Genomic DNA, 9747 nt, shown 5'->3' on the forward strand with positions numbered 1-9747 from the left:
TTCGAAAATCAATTACTGTATGCATGGATCCTGTATTTGCACTCATGATATGTTGGCGGCAGCGTGACATCCCCCTGAGCCTGTTTCCATATGATGTGTCATCACTAAGCCTATATTTGTGGCTCTGCTGGGGTTACAGTGTTTGCTTATCAGTGCTGTTGTTTCTGATATCTCAGTCAGGAGGCTGTTTAAGCAGCGCTGATTGCAGAACTTGAAGGTTGTATGGAGCCAAGCTGACACTCATTTGAGGGATTAGAGGTGTTTTGCTGTCAGAGATGCAATCTTTTGAAATGATTCACTTGTCATGTCAGGGACATCTGTTTCCAGTGAAAAGATAGGAAACTGACTGAGCAATGATGAGGAGATGGCTTCAAAAAGGCATGTTTCTCTGTTGAAGTAGTCTGGAGGACTAATTGTAGATGTTTCCTAATGTACTATTAAAGGATCTGACACATACTAATCCTGAGTAGACCATGGGCATTTACTTAATTTTCTGTTCACTCTTACTGCTCTCAAAGTGTGGATGTCACAGCATACTATTATTTTTATTTTTTGTAAAAGACTAAAAACCACCATACGCTACCTAAAATGTAGCATTTAGCAGTGAAATAGACAATTATAATCCTCAGGAGGAGGTGGAGACCAAAAATAGAGCTCAAAGAGAGCAATTGAGTGCACTTATCAATTTCACCAAAAAGTTCACCATTCAACGGTTATCGTTGTAAAAGTCCCTCATTCAAATCTTGTACTTAAAGGTCAACGCACTTTGCCAAGATGTGTTATTGTTAGGATGTCAATTAATATAGCAGAAGAGTGTAGCTGAGGTAAGCCAAAGTATGCTAACCACAACCTATAGCTATCATTAGCAGTCTTATCAATAAAATACACAATTTGAAAACCTATTTCCAAAAATAAAAATAGGATTACTTTTATTGCAGTTTTAGAACCTTTGGTGGATGTAACTATTGTGTAATATATTATTGGATTCATAATAATTTATGTATGTTGTAGTTGGTTGAGGTGAAACTGTAACGTTTTTAATAGCTTTTAATTGTTTCTGAAAATAAAATGTAGTATTTTTTTTTCTTAAAAATAATCAAGTGAAGCCACTGTCCTAATAGTAACCATTTTTTTATTGTATGAAAAATATTATATTATTATTTTATAATTATACATTATATGAATAATTATATATAAATAATTATTAATTCATTAATTATTATAAAATATGTAAATAGAAATAAATAAATACATTATTATAAAATAATATATAATATACTGTATATAAATAATTAATTTTAATTGTCATATTATTACACAATATTATTTATTCATAAAATTATACTATGAAGATTAGTGAAGTAGAAATTTGAAAGGAGCTGTAAAAGGAAATACTGATATATAATTAAAACAGCACGTAATCACAGTTCATGAGTAAATATACAAAGTTACATTCTATCGATGACCATATATCTATATATTAAGACTGTATTGTTGTAGATATCGTGCTTCAGCATGTAAGATGTTTAAAGTTTCTGTGCATAAATCAGACACCTGTATACGTATATTTCTTTTTCACATGGGGAAGAAAAACACTGTTTAATGAAATTTGAAAGCAATGGCTTCGCTCACTTTTTTGCTTTATGTTCTTTTTTTAGTTCAGCAGAAGGATGAGTGATGACAGTCAAGACGCATTTCGAAATGTCCACCGAAAGCCAGGCCTGCAGATATGGACCATCAATGTAAGTCAGCCATGAAACAAATATCTTACAACCCACAACACTGCTTATGTGCACGTTACTCGGCAGGTTGTACCGTGCTCGAATATTATTTTTGTGCCAGAATTCATAACAATCAACTCATTTGTTGTTGTTCTCTTCTTCAGAACATGCAGATGGTGCATGTTCCAGCCCAGGGCTTTGGTAACTTCTTTGAGGGGGACTGTTACATTGTTCTCTATGTGAGTACAAGAGGTTCAACATAAATGAATGAAGCCGTGTGATTCATGCCTGATTTGCTAGTATGTATGGAAGTGTGATGGTGCCTCCTTCTGTTTATCTACACCAGATAAGTCAGAACAAGGGTTCAGGACAGTCTGCCGACATCCACTACTGGATAGGAAAGGCCTCCTCTCAGGACGAGCAAGGTGCAGCCGCCATCTTCGTCACCCAGCTGGACGAGCACCTGGGTGGTAGTCCGGTCCAGCACAGGGAGGTGCAGGGCTGCGAGTCGCCACGGTTTAGGAGCTACTTTAAAAATGGCCTCATGTAAGTGAACAAAAAGGGACTGGTATGAGAGTGAGAAGTGGGTGGTGACTAAATAAAAAGAGGGAGTCACACTTGTGCTGTAATCTTGCTGGGACAAGGCTTACACGACTAATCCCTCGGCATGGAATCATTATGACACAAATTACACTTGTTTTGTTGAAGCTTAGCAAAGAAAAACAGTTTCCTCTCGACCAGTTCATGGACCTCTTACTTTTCATTGCGTTTTTCCTTCATCATAATATAACTTAATAAGAAAAATGCTCTCAATAGTTTTGATTTGCATTCATTCTGTTTCCAGTCTGCTCTTGTTTTATTACACTTGAACTTTAGTTACTGATCTCTCCACAGCTACAAGAAAGGGGGAGTGGCTTCAGGTTTTCACCATGTTGACACAAACGCCTACAATGTCCTGAGATTGCTCCACGTCAAAGGGAGGAAGCATGTCACAGCGTCAGAGGTATGCACAGTGAGATATAAAAGGCTGTGATAGGGGATTAAATCTGCTGGCACCGTAGCAGGGAATTGGATTGAAGGAATTATGGGGTAGCTGAATTGTTTGTAGCAGGCGCTAAAGGTTTTTACCAAAACAAATAATAACAAAAATTATTACAAAGAAAAATGAAATTCAATAATACCAAGTATATAATCAAAATGTACTTAACTACATGTAAAACGCAGGCACAATGAATTCTGTGCCTCACTATTTAACTAAACAAATGCATAAAAACATTTTGAACAATCTAAAACACCACAATGCTAATCGAAAAGCATTTGTAAATTTACAAAATAACAGCAGTAAAAGCAGATTCATTAAATGTTACAGTGTAAAAAGCGCGACACAACTCAAGCTAGCTAGCAGTGGCCTGCTAGCTGCAGCTAACGTCAGCCCAATGTACACAGCACGTAACAGAACTAGCTTACTTTCAGCTAACGACGCTAATTTACAGTATTAAATGCAGCTTCGTCAGACACTCGTCCTTTTTATCCTCTTAATTCGCCTCCATTTGTAAGAATACAATGTCTCCACCGTGTTAGCATGCTCAGTGCTGGAATTAGCTGTCATGATCCGCTCTCCCTTGTTTCTTATCGATAGCAAGAGCAACACGGTCAATATGCAGCTGATTAGCATGAATTTATTGTATTTCACCGAAATGATTCGACTTCTGTAGAAACTCTTTTACAATAAACTGTTAGAATAATGTTTGTTTATGTTGTCCTACACATTCAAACCGACTTGCAATGATACAATCACACAAGAGCAAGGTTAAAGGTTAACATAACACCCTACTAGCATATCCCTCCCGCCACAGTTGCTAACTTCCTGTTGTCGCTACAGGGGGTTTTGTCTTTCCCTCTTAAACAAATGACGGCGTGCTTTTTTTTTAAAGCTGTCAAAGCTGTTGTTAATTGCCTGAGGAGTTCTCTGACAGTGCGGTGCTTGAGTAATATTTCCCTGTGTTCGCAGCATTTGTTGCCCAGTATGTTTTTCTATCGTTTTCATGCCAGCATGTACTGTTTATTTGAATAAAGGAAGCTGATGATTGTTTGCTTGTGTGCAGGTGGAGGTGGCATGGAACAGCTTTAACAATGGAGACATATTCTTGCTGGATATCGGGAAAGCCATCATTCAGTGGAACGGGCCCCATAGCAACAGGAGAGAAAAGCTCAAGGTAATCTATCCACTGCAACGTAGGAGTATATTCTCACGCTCAGATGAAGGCAAACAGTCTAAAAAGAAAAGCGACCGCCAGTGAGGAAAATCAAGAGTTACAACCGGAGCCAACCGTGGACGTCACACATGCAACACTGTTTGGATATCTGGGAAGTGTGCTCCCGCAATTACTGTTTATCACCATAGGTGCCGCCAAAGAGACTCTTTGAAATTACAACTTAAAGCTTATGATTTACAATTAGTGGTAAAACAAAACTGGATATGACAGAATTGTCTATTTTGCCAAATTGTGATTATGGAGGATTTCTCATCATAGCGATACTTTTTTTTCCCCTCGGTTGTTCGCAGGCGGTGTTGTTGGCTCAGGACATCCGTGACAGGGAGAGAGCAGGCCGAGCTCAGATCGGCGTTGTGGAGGGAGGAGACGAGCAAGGCTCCCCAGAGCTCATGAAGGTCATGACCGCCGTGCTGGGTCAGAGAAGTGGGCCGCTGAGGGGGGCCGTTCCTGATGACCAAACTGACAGTGTGCAGAGCAACACGGTCAGACTCTACCAGTAAGTACTTTTACTTCATCTGTAGCGTTATTGCTGAAAATGTTTTGGCCATTTTATAAGACAATGATTTGTTTTCTCCCTCAGCGTCTATGAAAGTAGCGGGAATCTGGTGGTTCAAGAAGTGGCCACGCAGCCTCTCACACAAGACCTGCTGCGCTCCTCTGTAATGTATTTTATTCTTTAAACCTCAGACACTGTTATTGTAGAAAACAGGACCAGTCTTATTGTTCTTTTTCTTTCACGGTCAGGACTGTTACATTTTGGACCAGAGGGGCTCCAGTGTGATGGTGTGGAAAGGCAAACACGCCTCCAAAGAGGAGCGACGGGAAGCTCTCAACAGGGCAGTGGTGAGTTTACAAAAAATCAGGTGTGAAGCTGGCAAACCTAAATATGAGGTCGAATTGTGTACTACAAATAAAACACTTCAACACGCCATGATTCTTCAATATTATAGTCCTCTCTTGCCAGCATGTTAAACAGTAACCATTCAAGTAGTAAAAGACACTCTTCATTTCTACCAGGGTTATATCAAAGCCAAGAACTACCCGTCCAGCACCAGTGTGGAGGTAATGACAGAGGGCGGAGAGTCAGCCATGTTCAAGCACTTGTTCAAATCCTGGAGAGATCAGGGGCTGACTCAGGGTCTTGGTACCACCTACAGCGTGGGAAAGACGGGTAAACTAAACACAACCTTTATTTACATCTGGGTCAAAGTAAATGGTCAAATACGAGAGATGGTTAAAATGTGGTTATTACGGAAGAGGATTAGGGCCACTGAAAAAAAAAATGAAGGTCCAATACATTTTTTTTTTGTTTTTTTGGAGAAAAAAAGTCAGAATTTTGAGGAAAAAGTCAGAATTCTGATTTTAATCTCAGAATTCTGACTTTTTTTCTCCGAATAAAAATTTTAAAAAAATTTTAATTGGACCTTAATTTTTTTTTTTTCCAGTGGCCCTAGTCCTCTTCCGTAGGTTATGGAGGCCAAAAGTGTACAATAATTGATATACTTTTTGTCTTATTCCAGCATCTTTTTTTTTCAACAGTTTCACAATAATATAGTATAGTTTGTTTCTGTATCATTTATGTAATTATTTATTTAAAGACTGAAAACTTTGGGTCTCCGTACAGCAAAAGTGGAGCAAGTGAAGTTCGACGTGATGCAGCTCCACGCACGTCCTGAACTAGCAGCAAAGCAGCGCATGGTGGACGACGCCGCTGGGGATGTTAAGGTCAAGACTCAAAGAAAAAAGATTATTGATGCTTATGTCTGTATCATGAGAGGAAGAATGCGCTCACATTTCTGTCGACTTTGACGTTAGGTGTGGCGTATCGAGGACTTGGAGCTGGCTGAAGTAAATCCAAGTACTTACGGACAGTTTTATGGAGGAGACTGCTACTTGGTGCTGTACTCGTATAAAAGATCATACCAGCAGCAGTACATACTCTACATGTGGCAGGTCAGTATCACCACAGAAGGAATCTCTTTTTTTTATATCTCTTTCTGGCTCTTACAACCCTTTTTTATTATTTGACACCAGGGCCGTCACGCCACTAAAGATGAGATCACAGCTTGTGCATTCCAGGCTGTCAATGTCGATAACCAGTACAATGGAGCCCCAGTGCAGGTCAGGGTGGTCATGGGAAAGGAGCCGCGCCACTTCCTGGCTATTTTCAAAGGCAAATTCATCATCTTCGAGGTGCGATTTTTCACACAGAAGACAACTTTGTTCTTGATTACAAACTGTTAAATGCACTATAAGATTTATATCTTCTTTATGGCTGCAATTATAGAAGAAGACTGGGGAAAATGTTACGGCAATATAATAAGAACATGTTTTATTTCTCAGGGGCGAATTGCTTTACAAAACACTTACAAATATAACAAACATCTTTTGCATATAAGTGTTTAAATCTGTGCGTGCTTTGTGTGATTTATCAGGGAGGTACAGGCCGACCTGGCGTGGTCAACCCTGACCGAGGTGCCAGGCTGTTCCAGGTGAGAGGGAGCGATGAGCTGAACACAAAGGCCACTGAAGTGCCGGCGAGTTCCACTTCTCTCAACACCAACGATGTTTTCCTGCTGAAGACCGACCGCGTATGCTACCTGTGGTATGGAAAGGTGCGTGCAAAAAGCATCACGCAAACTGAATTTTTTACGAATGCAAATGTAGGTTTTTGCATTTTCGCACACACGCGCGTGTGTTTTCATGTCTGCCTCTGTGTGTCTCCAGGGCTGCAGCGGGGACGAGAGGGTGATGGGGAGAGCCATGTCTGATGTGCTGTCCAGGCAGGAAAAGCAGGTGGTGATGGAGGGCCAGGAGCGAGCTGAATTCTGGGTAGCTCTGGGAGGAAAGGCCCCCTATGCCAGTGACAAAAGGTAAACACAGGCACTGCTATAATTGTAGTAAATAAAGCAAAAAAATATGTTATTTTAAGTAACATATAAACAAGCACCAGTCTCCAAAACTGGTCCAAAAAGCTCTTTAATCATATTTTGAGACAGTAATAAGCTTACATTTAAATCTGCATGGATTATTTTTACATCAAGGTCAGTGGAATATGCCCAATGTCATCTTCCCCTACACACACACACACACGTACATGGAGCAGATTACGCAGTTGTAATGACAGCTAGCGTGATGTTGTTTCAGACTGCAGAGGGAGGAGCCTGCTCACTGTCCCCGGCTGTTTGAATGCTCCAATCAGAGCGGCCAGTTCAGGATGATAGAGGTGAACGACTTCGCCCAGAACGACCTGGACGAGGAGGATGTCATGCTGCTGGACGCCTGGGAGGAGGTGAGAGGTCTGGAGCTGGAGGAGCTGGAATTAGTTATACCCCTTTCCAACAAGGAATTTGTCGAATTTGTTTCTTTTTCTTTGGATTTTCACTTATTTTTGAAGTTGTATCTGTCGTCATCCATCTTTTCTTTGTTTGTTCAGCCATAGTAGATTACTGTTTACAGCCACTTAGCTCCGCCTACCCTCTCTGGCAGACCAACCACTGCTGGCTGATGGAAAACGCGTCACTAACTGGGCGCCGCTTGTGATTTGTTCCTCGACAGTCGCACCAGGCAGCCAGTCCATAATTATACTATATCCTGCAAATGCAAAGGCTTTCATCAGAGGGCCTTTGGCTCAATCACCATTGTGTTACCTTATACAGGGATAGTGACTTAAAAGACATTTATTTAAATGAAAAAGTGTGAGATTGTTACTTTAAGGAAGATTTGATTTAAAGTGTTTTTAAATACTTTTTTTTTTAAATACTAATCATATGCTTTTGTATGGACAAGTAATGAGCAATACATTCAAGTGGAATAAATCTCTATTTTTCATCTCTCTCAAAATCTCTTTAGATTTTCTTGTGGGTTGGAATATCAGCCAACCAGCACGAGACCAAAGAGGCGTGGAACAGCGCTCGGGACTACCTGAGGAGCCACCCAGCAGGCCGGGACCCCGACACAGCCGTCATCTTTATTAAACAGGGATATGAACCGCTGACCTTCACCGGCTGGTTCAACGCATGGGACCCACATAAGTGGAGCGTGAGTTTGTTTAATCTCTGTGATGTCAATCAGAGTGCTTTTAATTATATGACTGTACATTTCCATTACATCAAATATCACATGAATACAATGAATAATCTTATTCACACAAATCTTACAAATGACACAGTTATATGTGGATGATCTTATGTTTGTCAAAGAAGAGGACCTCGCATGCTTTCTAATTTCCAGCCCTGTCTAACCCGATCTTCTTAACAGGGAGGAAACTCCTATGAGGACATGAAAAAAAAGCTGAGTGATGCAGAATCTATCTCACAGATAACTTTAGTAAGTGATTGACTGACACTAATCCTCACACGCTAACCCTAATGACTAAACATACTAATATCAAAAATAACATATATTGTCTGTTTTATCCTAAATGCTCTAAAAAATGTGTTTTCATACGCTAATATCCGGTTCCTGCAGGATCTAAACAACGCTGATCTCAATAAGAGTCCTGTTGGGATGAGTGGGGGTGGTTACAGGGCCCCAGGGGGCCCGATGAGCTCCCCTCCCATGTACCGGTTCCATGATCTTTCTCCCAGACCCTCTACTCCCAGCAGCCCGTCATCTTTCCGAGCTGGTGGCACTGAGTCGCCCTCTGCTGGAGGCTCTGGGACGTTTCTGAAGCCAGAGCTCCTCATCAGCAAGTCTCCCACCGAGCTGCCGAAGGGAGTGGACCCAAGCCAGAAAGAGGTGGGTGCAGAATTATGGATCTGGCGCAAATGGCGACAAACATGGTAGTCATTATGTGTAAGGTGTTACTTCTGAAACAACTGCAAAGACGTGCAAACAACTATCAGCACACAATGATTATAAAAAGAAGGAATACAACTACAAAGAGACGCTTCAAAGACACAAAATGAGGACAAAGAGATGCAAAAACAACTACAAAGATAAACAAATCAACTTCAAAGAGATGATAAACATCCACAAAGTAACTATCTGACTATAAAGAGACACTAAACAATGACAAAAATAAACAAAGTAACTACAACGATAAACAAAACAACTTCAAAGAGATGATAAACACCCACAAAGTAACTATCTGACTACAAAGAGACACAAAACAACTACAAAATAAACAAAGTAGCTGCAAAGGTAAACAAAACAACTTCAAAAAGGCACCATGCACCTTTGTTGTTATTATCTAGTTTTTTTGCATCACTAACAGCCACAAACAGAGTGTCTTATTCAAGCAGGGGTGGAGCACATTTTACATGCCTCTGCCAAGTTCCCCATTGTCTTATAATCGTTCCATGGCTCCAAGAATGACTGTGATTCAGAGGGAGGTGCTCAGCACATTGTAATAAGTATTTGTGTGTCCTGATGTAATAACACAGTGTGTACAGTAGGGGTCATCCTAACTATGTTCTGTCCTCATCTGTGCTCTGACTTCAGGACTGCCTGTCTGATGTGGATTTTGAGAACCTGCTTGGCACGACTCGCCTAGACTTCTACCGCCTGCCAAAATGGAGGCAGACTGACTTGAAGAAAAAAGCAGGTCTTTTCTGAGAAACGTTTGATTACACACGTTGCTAAACCTGTCTCACTCTGTCAAGCAAACTAAGGGAGCATTTTATCAGTTGTTGAGAGAGACACGATTAGAGGCCTCAATCATTTCATCTCAATATTGTCTTTTTCTTTTACTTTCTTACAATTTTGCCATCCATAAATCAAGTTAAAGTGATGAAAGTGTTTTAATG

The 9747-nt window shown here is 40.5% G+C and overlaps 1 protein-coding gene across 1 annotated transcript; it reads left to right on the top strand.

Annotated features, from left to right (window-relative positions):
• Positions 1 to 1670: 1670 nt before the first annotated feature.
• Positions 1671 to 9616, top strand: vill (villin-like). Its single transcript, XM_069666972.1, has 18 exons — positions 1671 to 1742; positions 1886 to 1960; positions 2068 to 2267; positions 2616 to 2724; positions 3827 to 3937; positions 4288 to 4493; positions 4578 to 4656; positions 4742 to 4840; positions 5015 to 5168; positions 5622 to 5722; positions 5813 to 5950; positions 6032 to 6190; positions 6433 to 6612; positions 6725 to 6870; positions 7145 to 7289; positions 7850 to 8038; positions 8468 to 8737; positions 9443 to 9616. Exons 1-18 carry the CDS (start codon positions 1671 to 1673, stop codon positions 9554 to 9556), a joined length of 2547 nt encoding a protein of 848 aa, XP_069523073.1. The 3' UTR covers positions 9557 to 9616.
• Positions 9617 to 9747: the final 131 nt, after the last annotated feature.

This window comes from Semicossyphus pulcher, unplaced genomic scaffold, assembly GCF_022749685.1.
Source record: "Semicossyphus pulcher isolate SPU_LCO1_2020_fin unplaced genomic scaffold, fSemPul1.0.p SCAF_18, whole genome shotgun sequence".
NCBI lineage: Eukaryota > Metazoa > Chordata > Actinopteri > Labriformes > Labridae > Semicossyphus > Semicossyphus pulcher.